Raw genomic sequence first — 24,026 nt, 5'->3', positions numbered from 1 at the left:
TTTTTGGGGGCACGTTGTAACCTCGGAACAACTTGCCCCAACTCATTTGTTCCACCAATGGAATGTAAATATCATTATTTTTTTCTTTTTTACTATGAGGACGTACACCCGAAAAACAATACGATGTTCTGTGTCACAGGAGTTGATGCAAAAAGGCAGCAGATGCAGTTCTCAACGATGGCAGGAAAATAAAAACTGTTGCCAAAGAACTAGATATTTGTCATATGACTCTATACAAATGTTTCAAAAAGCTACGATCTGGGGTAGAAAATACCGCGACTGTTTACAAAAAAGTAAGATTGGTGTTTACTGAAGAACAGGAAGATAAGTTAGCAGAATATCTGTTGTAATGTGCTTCAATTTTCTTTGGTCTTCTGCCAGAAGAAGTCAAAAAGTTAGCGTACGAATGTGCACTGAAATTCAGTGCTCGCAATATTCCACCATTGTGGCACGAAAATAAAAAAGCTGGTCCAGACTGGCTGACCGATTTTTTAAAAAAGACATCCTCACCTCCCAATAAGAACACCAAAGTCAACGAGTGCCAGCAGGGCGACATCACTTAACAAACATAATGTTACCGAATTTTTTAAAAAGCTGAGCACAGTGTTGGATAAATATAAATCCCCATCTTCAAGAATATATAATTTAAATGAAACAGGCGTTACCACAGTGCTAAAGCCAAGGAAAATTATTGCCAAGAAGGGAATGAAGCAAGTTGGACGATAGTGGCTGCTGAACAAGGGACATTGCTTATAGTGGACTGGCAGTAAATGCATTTGGTCATGCAGTTCCTCCCATGTTTATTTGCCCAAGATTTAAATACAAGGATTTGTTTATAAAAGGCGGACCACCAGAACCTATCGGTGCAGGAAACAGTTCAGAATGGATGACAGCTACAGAGCTCGTGAAATATGCGGGTCATTGTTGTGTACATAGTTCCGTGTAGTCAGCGCGTATACAATTTTCCAACTAGAGCGCACCCAACTAAGCACAACAGCACAGGCGCAGCGCTCGTCCATCTCCGCACTACAAGATGGCGCTGCCATAGAGACGGACCAAATTCTGCTTCTGCTGATCCGCGTATTAATACATGAATGCGCAAGGTATTTTAACGAGTGTACAGACCACCGATTAGTCAGTCTGCATTTGTCTGCACCAGTCTGTACCTGTCTGCATCAGTCTGTACCAGTCTGCATCAGTCTGTACCAGTCTGCATTAGTCTGTATCAGTCTGTACAAGTTCTACATTTGTCTGTACCAGTCTATAGTCAAGTTTCAGTCTGCGCCTAATAAGATTACCATATTCCTGTACATAGCCATGAAGATAAATGTATAGACATTTTTGGCAAGTATCAGAGATATATGTGGGAATAAGATTAACGTACCAATACCAAAGGAACTTCAGATTGTCAATTGTAAATAGCATCCCGAACCACGTTAAGTAATTTTTAAGCTTGTTATTATTTTAATAAATGTCTGTGAAAATTAATCAAGTTCTGTTTAAAGTTGGTCACCGTCAATCTGCTACTCTAAGCGTGCAAGTGGCATTTCTATCGTCTGACCTAACGGCCACGCCACGATAAGACCATGAGACATATTGCTGACACTCACCTACTCCGTTAGAGCGACAAGTCAAATAATCTGATTGTGTGTGTACTGAAGGTCTTACAGTACGCACACCACAATCATTTTGACAAACATACTAAACCATCACCTACAATTCCAATTATGTTGTTGCTCGATAATCACCAGTCTCATACTGATATCAATGTGGTGGAAAAAGCGAAGTCTAACTCCATTCCCACCTCTCTGTACACACCACCTACAGCCATTGGATGCTGGAGTAAATGCACCTTTCAAAAACTAATGCGCAAAGGCTCAGGACAATTGGCTACGCAATAGGCCTCGCAAGACAGTGTGGATATATGAGATCCCAGAAGTTATTAGATACGCGCTACCTCGTGCATAAAGGTAATGAGCACTTTCAGAAAAGCTGACATTTGACCTTATGACCCAACTATTTACAGAAAACGACTATACTCCATCATCGTATGCTATACATCGCCCTTTAGCTTTAGTAAACGCATCAGATGTGGCTTTAGGCATTTCACATGACATCGTCACCAATAGGTCGGAAGCAGTACCAGAGGTTATTACTAGCATAGATGCTAATGCATCTGAAATTGTAAACATTAGTACAGATACAAGACAAATCGTTGATGCGACAGGGCCATCAGGGGTTGTTAATCTGCCCGCATCTTCTGGTGTCATAGAAGAACAACTCGGAGATCAAGTCCCTTTCTTTCCAGAAGCAGTACGTCCTTTTCCACCACTAAGGATTGGAACAAATAAGTGACGTCTTAGAAACCTGCTATTTTAACCGATACTCCAGTAAAGCAGACGTTAGCAGAAGAGCAAAGCAAGAAAAGCAAAGTGAAGAACAACAATGAAAAACTGAAAAAAAAGGAAAAGGGAAAGGTAAAGCAACACAAGGAAATGGAAAGGGAAAAGGCAAAGGGAATGGGAATTCTGTTAAACGACAGGCTTTACAAACGAGTTGTGAAAGGTCTGAGAGTGAAGACGACAGTTTAGAGTATTATTGTCTAGTGTTCAGTGACATTTACTGTAATTCACGTTCTAGGGAAGAATGGCTTCAGTATCAAGAATGTAAGAACTGGGTCCATTCCAGATGTGGGCAGAATCAAGCCTTATTAACCTACCTATGTCCGAACTGTGATTGTGGTATATCTTCTGATGATTAATTAATTGTAAGTATACATGTTTTCTGCCTATGACACATTATGATAGACTTTTCAGCGAAAGACAAGGCCAATATGATTGAAGACTGAATTATCAAGGCTGAGTAGTTACCTTCCCTGACTCCAGCCATGTTTTTCCTCCAACCGTAACACCGTGAAGCTGATTCCACTGAAAGTTGTAGTCATAATATTTCAATTTAAATTGTATCACAGCGTCTCGTGTTCCATAAGTTTTATCAGGCAAACTTAAGTACCGTCGGTGGGGCGCATGAACTGACAACGACGGTACATTACTAACGAACGATCCAAGGTATGACATAGAGTTACGGCCCTTGTCATTATGGAGATGTCACGACTTAGTAAACTATTTTTGTGATGTTGGACATGGTGGGCTACTGGTAAAGCTCGTGACTAGAAACGAAGAGGTCGCAGGATGATTCTTTGGGAACAACAAGTGGCTCGTGTTCGACATTACACTGGAGGTTCGCCTTCCCTAGCAGGACTATTAGGACTATTAGGGTAGTCGAAGTGGCGTCTAATAGAAAGATGATGTTGCAAGGGGGGCGCGGGTGGAGTTAGCGGTATAAACCTAATATTTCTTTTTAATATCGATATTTTAATAAAAATGAATGTGCAGGTATTAATGATAGATTATGGTGCTAAATGCAATCGTTTGGCGTCCCACTTCCCGCAATCCTATCTCAATAACCTATCCTAGAACATACAGCTTCTGACAATTGGAAAACAGAAAAGTCAGGTATTAACTATCCCGTACATTTGTACACATGAACTGAACGTAATCATGTTATAACTTTTAGCCGTAGTAGGCTATGTTCATCAGTGTAATAATCACTTATACTGCGTAACCGCAAAAATGCCATTTTATTACCTTGTCAACACGCGGATCCCCATGTGATGCGATTACAGTGACTTTAATAGACTGTATACACCTCAAACTGGCGGGTTCGTAATTTGGACGCCAGGGTTATGCCCTTTGTCACCAGAAAAATGTGCACGACGTGAATGCGAAACTAGCACAAGTGTTCGTTCTGAACAGAGTATTTCACGCCGTTCTGGAAACATTGTCGTGACTGCTAACAATGAAACATAACCCAGCTAGGTAGACAATGAAGTCCATTAGTGAGGCTATTTTTTTTTAGTACAGCTCTTTCATTCCGATTACTTATCTGACAAAACAGTTATTTTTCTTCTGCCTTTTTGAAATATGGCATAATTTCGTTTGAAATTAGTGTACGTTCTCTGCTGCGACAATGACTTCTTTTAGCACGAGTACAGAGATAACTGCTTGGCACTGTGCACAGTTGCCAGCGATGTATGAGGTGTATCCATGACTTTACTTAATTACTGTGAAATTTGACAACCAATTCATTGATGTTATCTCAAAACTTATAACGTTTCATTTATAAGTAACGAAAGATGGGGGCACGAAAACGATTTTCGCATAAAACCCCAGGCTGCACTGCTCAGAACAGCACCGCAGAACAGGTAGCAAATTCTTAGGGTGCCTGTGGGCTGTTTCTGCCCCAATCCGGGAAAAGCCCGTTTCTGACTAGCAAGAGCCCTGCTCGGCCACAGGTCGCAGACGGACAGTGCACTGACTACCTGCGCTGCGGCTGGGCTTCCCCGTTCTTCGCCCCACTCCTCACAGGCAGTCATCTAAGGTGCCGACAGACGACAGTAGCTTTCCTTTATTTCAGTTGGTTGCTTGCAGTTGTTGACGCATCTTATGTATTGGATTTTGCTGAAATCGCGTTGAATCTTTCACAGTTGTGCCCCAGTAAAATCAGTGTTAGCGCGAAATTATACTGTTAACTTCTTGTTTTCTTTTTACTTCACCATGAGTGTCGTGAAAAAACGTAAATATAATGATGATTATATCAAATACGGTTATGCTTCTATACAAAAAAATGGCGTTGACCAGCCGCAATGTGTTATTTGCTATGAGGTATTGAGCAATGATTCCATGAGACCACCTCGCCTGGAGCGCCATTTGTGGGCAAAGCATGGTGCATTGAAAGAGAAGCTGAAGGAATTTTTTGCTGAAAAATGTGATAATTTGAAACGAATGAAGTTGGACACTGCTCGATCCTTCGCTCAGACATCAGAAAAGGTACTGGAAGCCTAGTATGAGTTATTGCTACTTATTTCAAGGGCCAAGAAAAGTCATATTATCAGAGAGACACTAGTCAAACCCTGTTTGTTGAAAGCTGCTCATATTGTTCTTGGGTCAGAAAGTAAACAAAAACTTTCACAAATACCGCTTTCTGACAATACTGTGAAACGTCGGATTGATGATATGGCCGAAGACATACAAAATCAATTAGTTAGGCCGTCAAACAATCGCAGTTTTTCGCAATACAGTTAGACGATAGTACCGATGTTGCGAATTGTTGCCAACTGCTAGCTTTCGTTCGCTATATAGAAAATGAAGCAATTAAAGAAGAGTTGCTGTTTCCTACAGAGTTAAAGTCAACTTCAAAAGCAATTCATATAATGGAAGCCGTCTCTGAATTCGTTTGTAAAAATGAGTTATCATGGCAGAAACTGATAGACGTATGCACAGACGGCGCCCCATCAATCTTGGATGTCGCTCAGGATTCGTGCAGATGGTCAGAGAAAAAAACCCTAGTGTTACTGCTATCCACTGTGTAATACACCGTCAAGCATTGGCAGCTAAGGCACTTCCAAAGGAACTCACTGATGTCTTGAAACTGTGCATCAAAATCGTGAATCATATTAAAAAGAGTGCGTTAAATTCCAGGTTATTTACGGCTCTTTCTGAAGATTTGAGAGCAGAGTATAAAACACTTATTTCATACAGAAGTACTCTGGCTCTCAAAAGGAAATATGCTAGGGAGATTATTTGAACTTCGAGACAAAGTGATACAGTTTTTGGAAAACAAACTGAATTGTATATGGACTTTAGAAAGCCCGGTGTTCATGTTGCATTGGCTTATCTGTCAGATATTTTCGAATCATTAAACACATTGAATTTGAAATTACAAGGTGGAGAGTCAAACATAATTTTTCATCGGGATGCCATCAAAGCGTTTACTGATAAGTTGCAACTATGGAAACGTAAAATTTTAGCCTGCAATTATTCCTGCTTTCCAAGATTGTTTGGAGTCCTGGAAGAAGCCCGATATCAAAACGATTTTAAGGATACTGATACTAAGAGTAAAATATCGAACCATTTGCAGCACCTCATTGATGAATTCGAACGATACTTCCCTAACAGTTGTGATGATAAAATTTATTATAGGTTAGCGACGGATCCATTTCATGTTGACGTGGATGTGTTGCCAGACAGACTACAAGAGGAAGTCTTAGAAATTAAAAATGATTCTGCAGCGAAGTATGACTTTGAGAAGATGGATAAGCCTTTATTTTGGGTGAAATATCTCACGGTGTATCCCAGCACAGCAGAACAAGCACTGAAACTGTATTTACCATTTTCAAGCACTTATTTGTGCGAAAGAGCATTTTCAGCAGTAAAAATAAGCTTAGAAGCAAACTCAGTATTGCCAATGATTTACGTTGCGCAGTTTCTACTATTCAGCCAAGAATTCGAAATCTTGTAAAAAATATGCAAGCTCATCCTTCACATTGATTTATTTGTTTGTTTCTTGCCATATGTGTGTGGAAATAATATTTTTATAATTAATACGTCACATTAAAAGAGAACTTGTTATTTTCCTCCTATCCTTATATGTAGGTAACACTGTAAAATTACAAAAACTATTTCGAAGAAACAATATAAAATAAACATAGTGAATCTGATTTAAATATAAATACTGCGTATGATCCTTATGGATTCTGATGTTACGTGTGGTATGTTATTTCAACTAACAATAGTATTTCTTCTGGATGAAGACACAGCGAAAGTTTATCCTAGATATAGCAAGCAAAGAGTAGTCCTAAAATCGTATACTGGTGAAGAAATGGTGTGCAGCAATGGAATGTAATCGAGGTAAGGAAGTTGTTTTATTCATATTTTTTAAAGTTCTGTGTAGTCTGAAAAATTATTTGGTAAAACTTATTTTTTATTTTTTGTCTGGTTCTGGGAACTGGGCCTTTGTCGCTGTTCGGTAACTGTCGTCGTTGACATAAATGCCAACCTATGGGCAATGACAATGGGGAGCGCTATAGGCGTACAAATCAGTGATGTTCGTTAACACCGTGACTGAGTGACTATTTTTGATTATGAGTGAAAGTACTAAGCTACACTCAACTTAAAATAATGGCCCGCATCCACTAATCTGCAAAGGTCGCAACTATTTTTCCTTGTTTACCTAGGGCTTTCTTTGCTTTAGGAGTGGCTTATAATCACTAGACTAGACTGATGTAATAACTGCGACTCGATACGTTAACAGCCCACCATGTTACATGACATCACAATCACAAATTTTTCAATAGTGTCTTGATAATTACTAAAAATCTCTATATTTTTTAAGGGGGGGGGGTGCACGGAAGTTTTTTTTGCGGCAAGGGGGGCGTGACAAACAAAAGTTTGGGAACCTCTGACTTAGGCGGTTTTTTGTTCTACTGATTTTTATGTGTAAGAAATAGTTTTCGGCTTATTAGGCCATCTTCGGATAACTACTGGCTATTGTTTATAAGGAGCTTGTGTACTATACCATATCTAGGTAAGCTGTCAGACAAACTAGCCACAACACTAAAATCCCAAAACTATAAAACATCTTTTTATGTAAGAGGCACTGCAGCTAATCTCCTACTCAACAGCAAGTACAAAACAGATAAACTAAGCAACAGTGGGGTCTACAAAATAGCCTGCACTGTCTGCAATAAACTATACATTGGTCAAACGGGCCATACCAACAAGGCTTACTGAACATGAACGCAGCTGGAGATTAAATAAATCAGACTCCACCTTTGCTGAACATGTGCTCAAAGAAGGACACAAATATCTAACACACACAGAAGTGCTACATATAGCCAATAAAGGCAGAAAACTCAGCCTACTAGAAGCACTTGAGATTAACAAACACGTAGCTCTAAATTCCCAGCAAATGACCAATTGCAACTGAGCACATCACCACTCTTAAACTTTACACAATACAGTACACCCGCTAAAAACCACAAAGTGTCGCAATAGTAAACAAATTCACGCCCCAATATAATTTACTATCCCTTATATGTTTACATTCCTAACTGTAACTCAACTGTGACAGTGTAATATTTGGTATTTATTAGTGCACAATTTTTCTAATAACAAAATGCAACTACCAAAGAAAACAACGCTGTTTTACAACCAACAATTAGTGTCCAGTGCAACTGTTCACAACAAATACCAAAAAATTGTAATTTTATAATAACGTGTATTCTAAATAATTCTAATTGTTGTCATACATGGTACTGAGAAACCATAAAATGTGATTTATTATGTTAAAGAACAGTTTTACGGAACAAAAAGTCAAAAAACCCGTCTCACAATTCCAAAGACAGTACCACAACTAAAGATCGTATGTAAGAGCGTCGTATCTTATTAGTCCAGAATGTTTGGTTTGTAAGAACACAAGCTCCTTGTAAACAATAGCCAGTAGTTATCTGAAGATGGCCTAATAAGCCGAAAACTAGTTCATACAAATAAAATTCAGTAGAACAAAAAACTGCGTAAGTGTTATTCAACCCTCAATATGGAATTGTTCTATCAAGAAGCGACGGAAGAATCCATAAATAAAATTATTTATTAATACACTGCTCTGCAAAACTTCAGAACGAGGTAGATAAAGTAACGTAACATATTATCAACTCGATGTAAGTGAATGAAAATGCTGATACCTGCCAGTGGTGCACCGAAAGCTGGACGTTGCATGACATGAGGTCAGCGTGACTGTAGCTTCAAAAGAGACTGGCCCCGAAAACGAGGCAGTTGAACGAATGGGAAAAGACAGTGTGTGTCAATCAGCAAGCAGTTACGTTGCAGGATGGTGGTGTCCTTCATTACAGCTTGGCTCAGAGGCAACATTTGGATGATTTCACACGGGGAAGAATTATAGGGAAACTTGAAGACGGACAAAGTGTGATGGGTGTAGCCCAGGACTGTGATACTGGTCACAGCACTGTTTCACGTGCATGGAGAGCGTTCCGAATCACAGGCACTGCTGCCCGATGAAGAGTAGGTGGTCGACGACGGTCAGATGCAGCAGTAGATGACCCCTACATTGTGCAAGTGGCAAGAAGTGACCCTCGTCAAACGGTGGGTGCAATTGCAACAACATTTAACAGGACTGAAAGGCACGTAATCTGACGCTGCACAGTGGCACGGGGACTGCATAGGGTTGGCCTCTTTGCCCAGTGACCAGTGCGTTTTGTTCCGTTGGCTCCTGCGCATCAATGACATCATTTGCGATGGTGCCAAGAGCATGGGGGCTGGGTCAACGGGGAGTGGGTTTGTTTGTCTTCTCATATGACAGCAGATCCAGAATGAGTAGTGATTCTGGAAGTACAACGATATGGCATGAGGTCGAAATAGGTAATGCACCCAGGAACATTGTCGAAAATTATCATTTTGGTAGTCGATGTGATATCGTATGAGGAGGCACAACGCTGCATGATCGTTCTGGCATCCAAATCTTTGAACACGGTACACACACCAGTCAATGTCATTGTGAAACTGTACTCTGTTCCCATGTGCGTCATTTCAGGGTTGCATTCGGTCCTGATTTCATTGTCGAACATGATCGTTTTGGTGGTCTGTGTGATGTTGTATGGCGAGGTACGCTGTTGATGGGCGTACTAACCTCCAAATCTTTCAACGCGGCACGGTCACCGGTGAACGTTAAGGTGGAACTGTACTGTTTCTCCATGTGCGCCCTTCCTAGGGTACATTCGGCACTGAATTTATTATTTAAGAGTTGTAATGCTCAACCGCATCGAATGGCGCAAGTGGAAGAGCTGTTGGAACGAGAATGTTCAGCGAATGAACTGGCGTGTTCGTATCCACTGAGCACGTGCAAGAGGCGTCGGAGAGATGTACTGCAGGACGTCCACATGCACCAGCAACCTTCCAGAAGTTTTCAACCGCGCTAGTGGAGCAATGGAACGCCCTACCTCAAGAATTCCTTACCAAGCTTGTGGTCAGCATGGGAGCGCGTGGAAGAGCGTGCATTGCTGTCCGAGATGCTCACACACCGTGTTAATAAGCACGTCCTGCCTTTTGTGATGCCCAGGGACTGTCATAAATCGCGATGTCTTTGATTAAAAGTGTCATTTCCGATCGTCTCAAGCGCGTACTTCTTCAAGTTACCTTATGTTTTGCACCGCAGCAGTTCTTTCTATGCGTTTCGTTGAGGTTTTTTACATGGTAGTGATTCATCTTACGGAAGTTATTTTCTTCCTTGCGCACCAGCGTGTCATGTTGCTTGTAGCTAAGAACCATAGAGCCACGAATAATGCACAAAATAAAAATTTGGTTTATCAGACATAATTACACTTTCAAGTGATCTAGGGTTTCATAAATGCGTTCTTTCGCAGAAGGAAGGTTCAATGTTGCTTATTCGTTTGTACTGTTTTGTTTAAGTGCAAATAGTGACGGAAATAGTTGTGCTTGTCCATTGCGTTGTCTACGATCGGAATAATTGCATCGTTCTGTATGATGTACGTTTTAACAACACATACTGCTTTCGTTTTTGTTGATGTCTATGCACGTCTTGCTCCACTGTTCCCCAGGTGCTGTGGACGGGTAAACGCGCGCCGCTTGCCTTTTCCTACAGTGCTGTTGACGTCTGAATGCGTCCTGAATCGCTGATCTTTCAGTGCTGCGGACGAGTTACTTTCATATCTTGGTGAATAAAACAGTTTGGAGTATTTGTCATACAACACATATGCCTCTTTGCGTGCTATCAATTGGAAAAAAAAACTCATTCCGATATGTTGAACCGTTTACGAAATACGACTATTGCTGTGGGCACATGATTCCCCATTTGCAGGGATGGAAGTCTGCGTGGCTCCTGCGGTCGTCTGTCTGATACAAAACTCAATACCTCGAAAATGAAATAAGATATCATTTTGCTCTCAATTTTAAATAAAATTTAGATATATTATCTATATTTTGTATACTGAAATTTATGAGCTGAAATCAACCCTAAGCAAAGATTAGACAATGCATTTTTTACCTCAGCAGACAGCAGTGTTTCAGTTCATTTGATGTAGCGCAGTAACTACTACGTGTAGCGAATAAAAATTCTCTCCTATACCGAGCGAAGATATTAGACTGTAAGATGCGGAAAAATCAATGTGAAAAAATCAGTCTTTTTCAGTTATCAGTATTCTTAAAGTCGGATGATAAGTATTTCGTAGCGGTCGGAATGCAGCACAGGTATTAGCATTTGGCGATCAGTACAGCCTAAACAAAACTGTGCTCAGCACGGAATGCAGAGACCACGTCTGTAGTAGTGAGAGTGTTAAGCAACATATGTTTTATTGGCCTCTAGCCCTTCCAAGAAACAAATTACGTAATGCTGAAACGGGCAATGATGTATCAAAACCCCATACAGGATCACCGTTCAAAACGCGCGTGCCGAGGAACATTGACGCACGGTGAGCAGTGAATCAACTGGTAAGCAAGCAAGGTGAGTTGTGTACTCACGTAGGGCTGGCCAGGTGGTTGTGGTTGTTGAGGCCATTGTTGAGGACGGGCAGCGCGGCGTCGGCGTCTGCTTCGGCGGACGCGTCGTCGGCGTCCGAGGAGCGTCGCGAAGCCCTCCTGCGCAGCGACGGCCGGGACAGCTTCCAGGGGCAGCCGCGGCTCCCACTGGTGCTGCAGGACAAGCAGCAAGCTGTTAGGTCAGGCTGGCGAACGGGCTCGCCGTGGATTCGTTTCGGACTCCCAGGAACGAGCACTCTACACTGAAGTGACAAGAGTCTTGGGATAGCGATAAGCACATATACAAATGGGGGTAGTGTCGCGTACACAGGGTATAAAAGGATAGTGCATTGGCGGAGCTATCATTTGTACTCAGGTGACTCATGTGAAAAAGTTTCCGAAGTGATTATGGTCGCACGACGGTAATTAACAGACTTTCAACGCGGAATGTTAGTTGCAGCTAGACGCATGGGCCATTCCGTTTCGGAAATCGTTAAGGTATTTAATATTCCGAGATTCACACTGTCAAGAGTGTGTCGAGAATACTAAGCTTCAGGCATTACCTCTCACCACAGACAACACTGTGGCAGATGGACTTCACTTAACGACCGCGAGCAGCATCTACATCTACATACATACTGCGCAATCCACCATGCGGTGCGTGGCGGAGGGTACCTCGTACCACAACTAGCATCTTCTCTCCCTGTTCCACTCCCAAACAGAACGAGGAAAAATGACTGCCTATATGCCTCTGTACGAGCCCTAATCTCTCTTATCTTATCTTTGTTGTGGTCTTTCCGCGAAATGTAAGTTGGCGGCAGTAAAATTGTACTGCAGTCAGCCTCAAATGCTGGTTCTCTAAATTTCCTCAGTAGCTATTCACGAAAAGAACGCCTCCTTTCCTCTAGAGACTCCCACCCGAGTTCCTGAAGCATTTCCGTTACACGCGCGTGATGATCAAACCTACCAGTAACAAATCTAGCAGCCCGCCTCTGAATTGCTTCTATGTCCTCCCTCAATCCGACCTGATAGGGATCCCAAAAGCTCGAGCAGTACTCAAGAATAGGTCGTATTAGTGTTTTATAAGCGGTCTCCTTGACAGATGAACCACATATTCCCAAAATTCTACCAATGAACCGAAGACGACTATCCGCCTTCCCCACAACTGCCATTACATGCTTGTCCCACTTCATATCGCTCTGCAATGTTACGCCCAAATATTTAATCGACGTGACTGTGTCAAGCGCTACACTACTAATGGAGTATTCAAACATTACGGGATTCTTTTTCCTATTCATCTGCATTAATCTACATTTATCTATATTTAGAGTTAGCTGTCATTCTTTACACCAATCACAAATCCTGTCCAAGTCATCTTGTATCCTCCTACAGTCACTCAACGACGACACCTTCCCGTACATCACAGCATCATCAGCAAACAGCCGCACATTACTATCCACCCTATCCAAAAGCATCGTTTGCGAGAAATCTTTCACGCAGGAGGATCGTACAAACATACCGCCGTTTGAGTCTCGTACAGATTCCCGTATGGAGGACATAGTGATAGATATCCCTGAGGTTGTGAAGCAGCTGAATGGGTTGAAAATAAATAAATCGCCAGGTCCTGATGGGATACCAATTCGGTTTTACAGAGAGTACTCTACTGCATTGGCTCCTTACTTAGCTTGCATTCATCGCGAATCCTGCGATGTCAGTGGTAACAGACACGCAACACTACGTAAAATAACCGCAGAATCAATATGGGACGCACGACGAAAGTATCCATTAGGACAGTGAGGTCAAATTTGTGGTTAATGTGTTATGGCAGCAGACGACAGACAAAAGTTCCTCTGTTAACACAACGACATCGCCTGCAGAGCCTCTCCTGGGCTCGTGATCATATCAGTTGGACTCTAGGCGACTGGAAAACGTAGCCTGATCAGCTGAATCCCGATTTCGGTTAGTAAGGGGTGATTATAGGACTGGAGTGTGGCGCAGACCCGACGAAGCCATGGACCCAAGTTGTCAACAAGGCGCTGTGCAAGCTGGTGGTGGGTCCATAATGGTGTGGGCTGTGCTTACATGGAATGGATTGAGTCCACTGGACAACTGAGCCAGTCTTTGACTGTAAATGGTTATGGTCATCTACTTGGAGAACATTTGCAGCCATTCATGGACTTCATGTTGCCATGATGGAATTTTTGTGGCTGACAGTGCGTCGTGTCACCGGGCCACAATTGCTCGCGGTTGGTTTGAAGAACATTCTGGATAATTGGAGCAAATGATTTGGCCACCGAGATCGCCTGATTGAATCCCAACGCACATTTGTGGGACATAATGGAGAGGTCAGTTCGAGCAGAAAGTCCTGCAGCAGCAACACCTTCGCAGTTTTGGAAGGTTATAGAGGCAGCATGGCTCAATATATCTGCAGGGGACTTGCTGACTCCACGCTCGTCGAGTTGCTGCACTAAGGCGGGCAAAAGGAGGTCCGGTATTAGAAGGTATCTCACGACTTCTGGCACCTCAGTGTATGAATTTCCTTTCTACAAAAATTAATCTACACTCATTCTCATAAATCAAGGACAATTGCAGAATGTGATGCCACACAACGTGGCACTACACAATAGTGGCGCTAATAGCATAGGCACGTAGGTAACACTCACGACACAGATCTGTAAGTCCATGGTATTAGTGATAAATTGAGAAAACCGTCCCGAAAAACATGTGCTACAAAACGCCCCTGTTTCCTGCGCATGTACCCCGACATCAATATGGGATATGATCACCATGCAAACGTACACAGGCCGCACAACGGGTTGGCATACTCTGGATCAGGTGGTTGAGCAGCTGCTGGGGTATAGTCTCCCATTCTTGTACCAGTGAGTGTCGGAGCTCCTGAAGTGTCGTAGGAGTTTGAAGACTTTAAGCGATACGTCGACCGAGAGCATCCCAGATGTGCTCAATGGGGTTTAGGTCTGGAGAACAGGTAGGCCACTCCATTTGCCTGATGTCTTCTGTTTCGAGGTACTCCCCCACGATGGCAGCTCGGTGGGGCCGTGCTTTATCAGCCATCAGGAGGAAGGTGGTACCCACTGCACCCTTGAAAAGGTGTACATACTGGTGCAAAATTACATCCCGGTACACCTTACCTGTTACTGTTCTTTTGTCAAAGACATGCAGGGGTGTACGTGCACCAATCATAATCCCTCCCCACACCATTAAACCACGACATCCATACAAGTCCCTTTCAAGGACATTAAGGGGTTGGTATCTGATTCCTGGTTCACGCCAGACGAAAACCCGACGAGAATCACTGTTCAGACTATACCTGGACTCGTCCGTGGACATAACCTGGGACTACTGTTGTAATGAACATGTACTGTGTTCTTGACACCAGGCTTTACGGGCTCTCCTGTAACCAGGGGTCAGTGCAATGCACCCTGCAGGTCTCCGGGTTAATAAACTATGTCTGTTCAGTCGTCTGTAGACTGTGTGTATGGAAACAACTGCTCCAGTGGCTGCGGTAAGGTCCCGAGCAAGGCTACCTTCAGTACTCCGTGGCCGTCTGCGAGCACTGATGGTGAGATATCGGTCTTCTTGTAGTGTTGTACCTATGGACGTCCCGTACTGTAGCGCTTGGACACGTTTCCTGTCTGCTGGAATCGTTGCCACAATCTTGAGATCACACTTTGTGGCACACGGAGGGCCCGTGCTACGACCTGATGTTTTTGACCAGCCTCCAGTCGCCCTAGTATTCTACCCCTCATAATGTTATCAATAAGTGATCTTTAAGCCATTTTCAACACACAGTCACCATTAGCACGTCTGAAAACGTCTGCACACATACTCGCTTCACCGTACTCTGACATGCACCAACACATCTCTGCGTATGTGGACTGCTGCCAGCGCCACCGAGCGACGACCGCAGGTCAACTGCATTGCATGGTCATACTCCGAGGTGATCTGAACTCGAAAACCGCCCACCAGAGCGGTGTTTCACCATGTTTCAGCATTATCCTTAATTTATGAGCATGAGTGTAATATGCGCAGATACGGACCGAAGGACGTTCAATAAGTAATGTAACACATTTTTTTCTCGGTTAATTTCGGTTAAAAATGCGAATTTATTTTGGGGCACCGTGGAATATTTCCTCTTCATCTCCTTTAGTTTCACGAAGTTCCGATAGGTGGCGGCGCTATACGTAGCCTTGAAAGAGTCGTCTGTAGCAGATGTGCGTCCCAAGCAGAGAGCTGTCATTGAGTTTCTTCTGCAGAAAAAAACAAGAGCATTGCAGATAATCGTAGGCGCTTGGAGAATGTCTACGAAGACCTGACAGGGAACAGAAGCACGGCGAGTCTTTGGGCGAGGCGTCTATCGTTATCGCAACAAGGTCGCGCAAATCTGTCCAGTCTCCCGCGTGCCTCCCAGCCGCACACAGCTGTGACTCCTGCAATGTTGGAACGTGGGACTGGGTTGTTTTGGGGGAAGAGACCAAACAACGAGTTCATGGGTCTCATCGGATTAGGGAAGGAAGTCGGCCGTGCCCTTTGAAAGGAACCATCCCAGCATTTGCCTGGAGCGATTTAGGGAAATCACGGAAAACCTAAATCAGGATGGCCGGACGCGGGTTTGAACCGTCGTCCTCCCGCATGCGAGTCCAGTGTGCTACCACTGCGTCACCTCGCTCGGTGTTGGAACGTGTTCGTCGCCACAAAAATGCTAACAGACTTCTTGTCCGTGACAACGAATGACCTCACACGAGTCTGCCCACCCGAGAGGAGGTCAACTTCATTGGACTGTTCTGCCCCATCCACCCTACAGCCCGGATCTCTCACCTTCCGACATCCATCTGCTTGGCGCAATAAAGGATGCACTGTTCAGGAGGCAGTACATGCATGTTGGGAAAGTTATCGATGCACGAAAAAGTTGTCTCCGACATTGACTAGTAGAGTGGTACCCCCCCCCCCCCCAGTAAGGTGGCGTGACGTCATCGGATTGAACCGAGATTATGTTGAAATCTAGGGCTTTGATGCCAAAGGAATGGGTAATAATACCGTGAATCGAAAGCCTGAACAAAACCAGTCTGCTTTCAGAAAAAAATGTGTTGCATTACATTACTTTGGAACGCCCCTCGTAGTTATCTTTGGTCTCGATGAAAAGTTCTGTACATTAAACACAGACAGAAAACCCCGAAACTGTGGTAGAAAGATCTTCCTGAAACAATCAGCATTAATTTTTAAAAAGTGAAATTGCGTCAATTCGTTTGACACTTGATCAGTAATATGCACTTCGAGGCCCCTGAAATTTTCCCTAGTAGTCGCTGTTGCCTTCTTTCTGAACTGGCGTTGAGACACGTGCACAACTGGGTAATGTGAATAACAATAACTAATAACTATGTGTTGTGGGTTCGCAATGTGAAGGTTGAAAGGAAGAAAGAAAGGGGCAAATGGATGGTCATAAGTTGCGTCTTGTGCCCTCATTAAAAAAAAAGTCACAATCACATTGGCCGGTATAATGTAATTGTCATACGGAAAGTATTAGAAACTTGGGTAAAATGAAGGAGTGAAGAAGAATGAATGCTCAATACTTACCTAATGATACTGCTGTACTAGATGTTAATGAAGAAACATGTATTGAAATACATCTTCTGAGAGTAAGAACGATTTCGGTGTAGGTGAAAGCTTCTTGTAATTATAATGATATTTCGTCTTATGACGTACCATTAGAAATAACAATAGTATCAGTGCCTTGTAAAATTTTTAAATATAATTTTTAATTAGCAACATAGTCGAGATCAGTGGTTCCCAACCTTTCTAAGACCATTACCGCTGAGTGCAATCAGATATTAGCTAGCACCCCCCCCCCCTCGCCCCTTCCCCCATGCTCCTTCCTCCTCCTTCTCCTATCATCAGTTAAACTTTAGAATGAAAAAGAATTTTCTGTGAACACGTTTATTTTTAAAGTTACGAAAATAAAAGATATTTAGTTCTTGAGGTGTTTTATAGAACCAGGAACCAATGATTCAGAGATACTACTGGTACTACTTAGAACTAGCAACATTTTTTTGTAGGGTGATGAAGCAGCTTTCAATGCATCGCAAGTGCCGTCTACAGCTCCTTCTCAGAAAAAGAAGCTAACATACTTCATTTGCACCAATCCTATCCCTAGCGACACTTAATTCATCCACACACTGCTTCCTAATTTAAAATAAGTCAAATTAAAATGCGTACACTAGAATTACTGTTTGTAAATGACTTGCCTGCTGGACTCCTTACTTCTGAACTGACAGAAATGGAAAGACTTCGGGCTGCCAATGCTTTGTTTCTGGCCACATCCGCTAATGATAAGAACAATACAGGCCCTACTGCAATGTAGTAACCATTACGTAGGTACTGTTGTGTTATGCTGTCAATAAGTTCGTTTATCCGTTGAGAAGTGAATAATGACGCAATTTCTGGTCCATTGTGAGAACTACCAACTTGGAAAAATGTGTTTTCATAAGACACTTTTATGTCTCAGTTTTACTATCTTGGAAGCATAGTACACAGTCGAAAGTATGTGTGTAGCTTATATAATAAAAAGGAACATTTTATTCAGACATTCGTTTCTACCCTCCACCACATTGTGTCACGGGTAGAGTCGTAAAACTTACGTAGGCTATCGTAGACTATCATACCTACGGTGGTTTTCCTAGCAGCCCTGGTGACGTCAGATCGTAGCCGCGTTACATGTACACTAGGTGTGTTGCATACCGATCGGGCGTGGTCTCATTCCATCGCCTTGTCTGCGTATGTGATCTGTGTCTTACTAGATTCCCCCAGAAACCGGCAGCGGTGAACCGTCTAGAAACTGGGTGTGGGTATGTAAAGGGCCGCGTGACCTACAGAATGCTTTTGTTCTACATAATTATCCTCCTGTCTGTTAATTCAAAATAAAACGTCTTTATAGCAAAATTGAAACATTCAATGTTCAGTTCAGGTTTTATTTGAGAACAGAGGGATTTGTAGTATAAAATGAAATTTAAAATTTAGCGCTGGAGAATAAATAAAAAAAATTACGTAAAACAGGGACATATCAAACATCGCATCAATAGCTCGTCGAGCTTATATGAAATGCATTTCTGTTATTTATAAAATAGTTTCGCTCGCTCTTATCACTAATAACACGAAACAATTGCCTTTGATCATGACGAAGAGAGTTCTATCGAGTATAAAATTACAGATACACAATGGAATAACACTGAACGAAGTGCGGTTCTGATTAAGTGTGAAACAAACATACAAAAACAACCAGAAGTCTTCAGCTCCCAGTTTCTTTCCGTACCAATGCTACCACTATCACCGGTAACACGACAATTTACTGCGTCATGTATGTACTCTATCAAAACTACCGAACCGTCGTTTTGGTAGAGCGCTCCTCAAGTCACGCGTTATGCTACTATTTGAGAAAAATGTAATTGTTCGCAACTTCTGCAATCAGTATTACACTCGTACGAGATAGTGATAATCTTTTGAAAATAATTTAGTTTCGTGTCAGAAGCACAATCGAGCCCTTTTGTTTTACCTTTGAGAACATTTCATTTTACCCCTCAGAGGTAATCATCCCCAGGTTTGGAACTACTGATGTAGGCAGAATAGAAACTAAAGGAAAATATGAAGGTGATTTTAATCGAAGACTATCAAACTTGAGAAATTAACGGGAAGATATTCGGTACCCGTGTTTCCAACTGTGATAGAAGCGCTAGAGTGAAACGCATATGCATTCGGAATGAATGCAAGTAATAGTTCACAGAGGATTAAGACGAGAATGTATTAAATAGGTGTTACAACGCGTAATTTTTAAGAAGTTAAGTTGCCGAACGTGGAAGGACAGCAGTATAAAAGCGGTAACGAATAAGAAATGAAAGTGCGCAACGTACAGAAATCAAATGTGGAAAGAAACCGAGGGAAGATTTTCTTTTGATGAAATGTGGTGATATCGAATTCTTGAACTTCACATCATATCCAAACGCTGTTTGATATAGCTACAGCAATACAAAATATGTATTCATATTATTACGAATCCACCAAGCGAAGAAGGTTAGCGTGCTAATCTCGACAGGCCATGAGAATAACAATAATGATAGTGATTATGAATATGCAGTGTGGTGCTCTTAAGCAGAATTCTTAGCTTATCACGACATTTAGCCTGCCTGGAGTTTACTCCTTCGCTCACCTGGAAGCCGTTGACTCCCGCCGGGAGCTGACAATGGCCACCAAGCTGACGCGCCGGCCCTGATGCAGCTGGTGGCCGTTGTTATTGTTGTGGTTGTTGCCGTGGTTGTTGTAGCTGCTGCCGCCAGGACCGCTGGCGCCGTTGCCGCTGAATTTGGTGTTGGGTGGCTTCAGCAGGCCAGGCACACTTTGCTCGGATGTCTGCCAACAAAGTAAACATGTCAGTGTTGAGTAGTGGTCACTCCAAGTTGGACCGAGCTTGCCCTGAGAGGAGAGAGAGGGAGAGAGAGAGAGATAGACAGAGAGAGAGAGAGAGAGAGAGAGAGAGAGAGAGAAGAGTGTGCGTGAGAGAGAAAGAGAGGACGATAGACAGACGACCCTGAGAGGAGAGAGAGGGAGAGAGAGAGAGAGAGAGAGATAGACAGAGAGAGAGAGAGAGAGAGAGAGAGAGAGAGAGAGAAGAGTGTGCGTGAGAGAGAAAGAGAGGACGATAGACAGACGAGAGGGAGGGTAAGTATCTGAGTCTACCTCCAGTTGAGTAAATTACACAAGAGGCAATTTTTTTAAGAAATAATTGCTTATCCGAGTAAATTTGGCGCAGACAGGAATACTAACTTACTGTAAGATTTTCAGTTACTGCGGTTCTCAAAACTGTCCAATAATTCCTTCACGAGTGGCTGAGTTCTTTCGCTTTGGAAAAGCCGATACTACTTCGAGTATTGGTCCCGCACACGATTTTATTCTGTCATATAAGTCAACATCAGCAAACGTTATTTTATTTTGTGAGAGCTTTAAATATGAAATAAAGAGGGATAAATAGAACTTCGGTAACGGGAGCACCTGCACATATCTGTGTCACAACTAAAACATCAATCAATTGATCTAAAACTGTTTGTAGTGAGATTAAACAGTGGCTTCGTTCTTGGTTTTCTTAAGTGCATAACTTGTTGTACAAGCATAAAACGACCCACAATTCAATCAATCACAAAACACAACGTGACATTATAAATTAATTTAAATCTAATTCTCTCATATATTTTCCCAAAATGGAATTATGCACCTTCTATTTTCCATCTCTCTTTTGTGTGTTGCTAATATCTCTTTGTTTCTATCTTGTTTTATACGTTACGTCTCTCGCTTTATTTTTCCTCAATAGTATTGCAGTCGATTTGTCTAAAAAAACCGTTAAACAAATATTTGAAATGTGCGTTCTGTATTTGAGGAGGGTTCCACAACTACACATGATTAGTAGTAGGTAAAGCTGGTATAAACATGTGATCAACTTTAAGCTAATGTAGGGTTTCAGCTGTGTGAATGTTGCACATAAATCGAAAATGAACGTCAAAAACTGATTAAGAGTATGTAGATGTTTATTAAAGGGAGAAAGACGAACGAATTGAGTTTTGGTCCACTATTTATTTCTTACAACCGATTTTCAAGTCATTGCACCCTTACCAGGTAGCTACTGACTAACATTCACCGAAGACACTAGTGTGCAAGGTACAAAACCTTGGAAACGAAAGTTTTTACTAACATACAGACTCACTGGTCATGACATTAGTCAGAATATGTCAAATCGAGTAATCATCACTCGTCTTATGTATGAAATATATTACGATAATTAGAGCATTTTCTAATAATAGTGGATGAATTACAATTTAAATTATACCAACGTAATGGAGACTAATTTAAGTACAAACATTGGCTTTGGTTTTTTGCACACTAGTGTTTTTGGGACACTAGTCTGTTATGACCTGATGATGATCTAATAAGCTGAAAACTGGTCTGCAATAAACTTCTCTTCACCTTTAAATATGAAGTAGTTCTACCACGAACTGGAAACAGAATTCATTCAAACGTTTACTATTAAATTACTTGAGTAAAATGCAATTAAATAACTCCCAGTACTCACTTTTCATAGAAAACATTCATGGGTGTAATGCAGATTTCAATTCTCGTTGGAGTATCATGCTTAATTTTTTTCGATTTTTCTATTATGGTAGTAATATCTATAATGGGACTGTTGGATTGAATGGGTGTGTCATCTCGCTGCTAGAATGCGGACGAGCGCCTCAAAGAAGTTGCCTAGTCGCTTAATAATAATGACAACTCATTTTACTAAGAGGCTTGTCCACTTAAGCCGGTGGAATAAGTAAGGGGTAATTAGTTGTTATCTAACACAACATACTACTCATTTTCAGAGAAGAGGCATCAATGGAATCCAAACTAGCTTTGGGTTTGCCATGTAGAGTCGGTGAAAACGCTGACGACGAGAAGGATACAGGATATTCTGACGTGTTCATCAAAAGGCTCACGGAAAGTCGTCGAAAAGGGGAGAAAGTTGACGTTTAACGGATGGTTGCGGAATTATGAAATATACAGAAATTCTTGATGCGGTGGTTGAATATTGACTTCTGTTTCATTGCCATCACGTTAGTTTTGCATGCATCACAAAAACATTCGTACACATCTGTTGTTCATCCCAGAAGAAACCAAAATTTAGGTATGCCGACTAACTACGGTAATTGACTTTGTATAAAGAAGCGATGCGTGTGATCACATGAATAATTGACTGGCAAGGAAAACAATAGACTTTTGGTTTAAAACGACGAATTACAGTGTAGATTTTGTAATAGTTTGCTTAATAAACTTCAAGAAACGTCTTTCAGGTCAAGAACTGTTCTTGAGCCCCTTACGTAATATAAAGCGTCCTTAGGCACGCAATTCACTGGGTTCCTCAGGGTGCAGATGTAGCTGTTGGTGGAGTTGAATGCTACTTGTTGACAGACTTCCTATTGGCTCCTGTGTCGGGTTCTTCGGCCGAAGTTCATCTGATGATTTTACTGACGTTTCGCCAGTACGAGTGTCTGGCATTGTCAAAGCTTCACCCTCCATTGCTGGTGGTGAACTGAAGCCGAGCTCGCGGCCGCAGACTATACTGTGCGTACCTGCTATGTCGGGAATATGCCGCATACCATGCACATGCGGAAAGGTTTATGTTGGAATAACTAGACCATCAATCAACACCAGGATCAAAGAATATAAGCGACATTACAGGTTGCGGCAGATGGAGAAATCGGCCGTGGCAGAGCACGCACTAAGTGAAACCGACCACGTAATAAAATTCGCCGACACGGAAGTTCTGGCCGTAGAGAAGCGCTATCACACCCGCTTGTTCAGAGAAGCTATAGAAATACAAAAACACGGGAATAGCTTCAACAAGAACGAAGAAAGCCTTAGGTAAACGGATCGTGGCTTCCCGTGCTGCAGCGAACGACCGTCGCAGGTAGCAACAGAAAGCCGCACCGGAAATGACCGCGGAGATTCCCTCGGACGTTGGCGTGCCAAATACATTCAGTATAGTCTGCGGTCGCGAGCTCGGTTCCAGTTCACCACCGGCAATGGAGGTTGAAGCTTTGACAATGCCAGCCACTCGTGCTGGCGGAACGTCAGTAAAATCATCAGACGAACGTCGCCCGAAGAACCCGAGAGCATATAGGCAGTTCGTCATGAAAATTACACAAAAAGAAAATAATCTAGAAAAATAATGCCCTTTTTCAGCATACTGCTCTCCCTGCTCTATGAAGCATTTGAAGCATCGTTTCACAAATGTGTGGAAGTAGTAGCCAACAATTCTTTTGGAGGCCGTCGAGTTTGGCTAAAGTCTCTTCTTTCTTTATCTTAATCTTCAAGAAAACGTTTGCACGTACAGTTATGTTAAAGAACAAAAAGCAAATAAAGCTTGCGTGAAACAAAGCGTATTGTACGTAGAGGATGTTTGAGGATATTCCACTGGAAATTTCACGTGGTCTCATTTTTTTTGTTGGCACGGTAAATTTCGATCACACGGAGCATTTTCAGTTCGTCCTTCATGCTTGTATACAGTGAACAGTACAGTTATCATTTCGGAACTCAATGAGTTGGATCGCTATGCCAGCAGAAGGTTTTTTCGCTGGCGATGGTTTTTAGATTATTATTTTTACATAAGTAAATCCACTGTAAAATAATATAAGTCCTCAAATTGTAAAGTATGCTGCAACTGTTTATTGTAAATATACACTTACGTATAACAGCAATCAAAGGATGAATGGCTAAATAAACTGACGAGCTCTTTGTCTGATGATGATGAATCACGAATCACCTCCTGCCTGGGGTCGTGAACAGTCGATAGCAGTGTCAGTAAAGCGCCTGATAACGCTTCTTTCTTCTCAAACTTAGTCTTCTACACTTTTCGTATTTGGCTCTGTGGTAATCATTGTTGCTTGGCTTGCACAACGTGCATAATCACTACGTGCTCATCGGTTGAAAATTTTATCGTCTAACTCTAAATAGCTGAACATGACATACTCTGCTAACCGTAATTTCTTTATGAAAACTCTGTCAGCCTACACATTTTTGCTGCAGTATTCGTACAAGTGTTGCTGT

The 24,026-nt window shown here is 42.2% G+C and overlaps 1 protein-coding gene across 1 annotated transcript in view; it reads right to left on the bottom strand.

Annotated features, from left to right (window-relative positions):
- The window catches only part of LOC126234906 (voltage-dependent T-type calcium channel subunit alpha-1G), a 790,867-nt gene that overhangs the window by 172,178 nt on the left and 594,663 nt on the right, over nt 1-24,026 (bottom strand). Inside the window, exons 20-21 of the mRNA XM_049943646.1 lie at nt 19,603-19,802; nt 11,391-11,561 (exon numbers count right to left, since the gene is read on the bottom strand). Of these exons, the coding sequence (XP_049799603.1) occupies nt 11,391-11,561; nt 19,603-19,802 (371 nt within the window). The remainder of the gene's footprint in view (nt 1-11,390; nt 11,562-19,602; nt 19,803-24,026) is intronic.

The sequence above is a fragment of the Schistocerca nitens genome, chromosome 2 (assembly GCF_023898315.1).
Source record: "Schistocerca nitens isolate TAMUIC-IGC-003100 chromosome 2, iqSchNite1.1, whole genome shotgun sequence".
In the NCBI taxonomy this organism is placed as follows: Eukaryota; Metazoa; Arthropoda; class Insecta; order Orthoptera; family Acrididae; genus Schistocerca; species Schistocerca nitens.
Note: the sequence above shows the minus strand (reverse complement) of the source record. Positions and strands in the feature narration are given on the sequence as shown.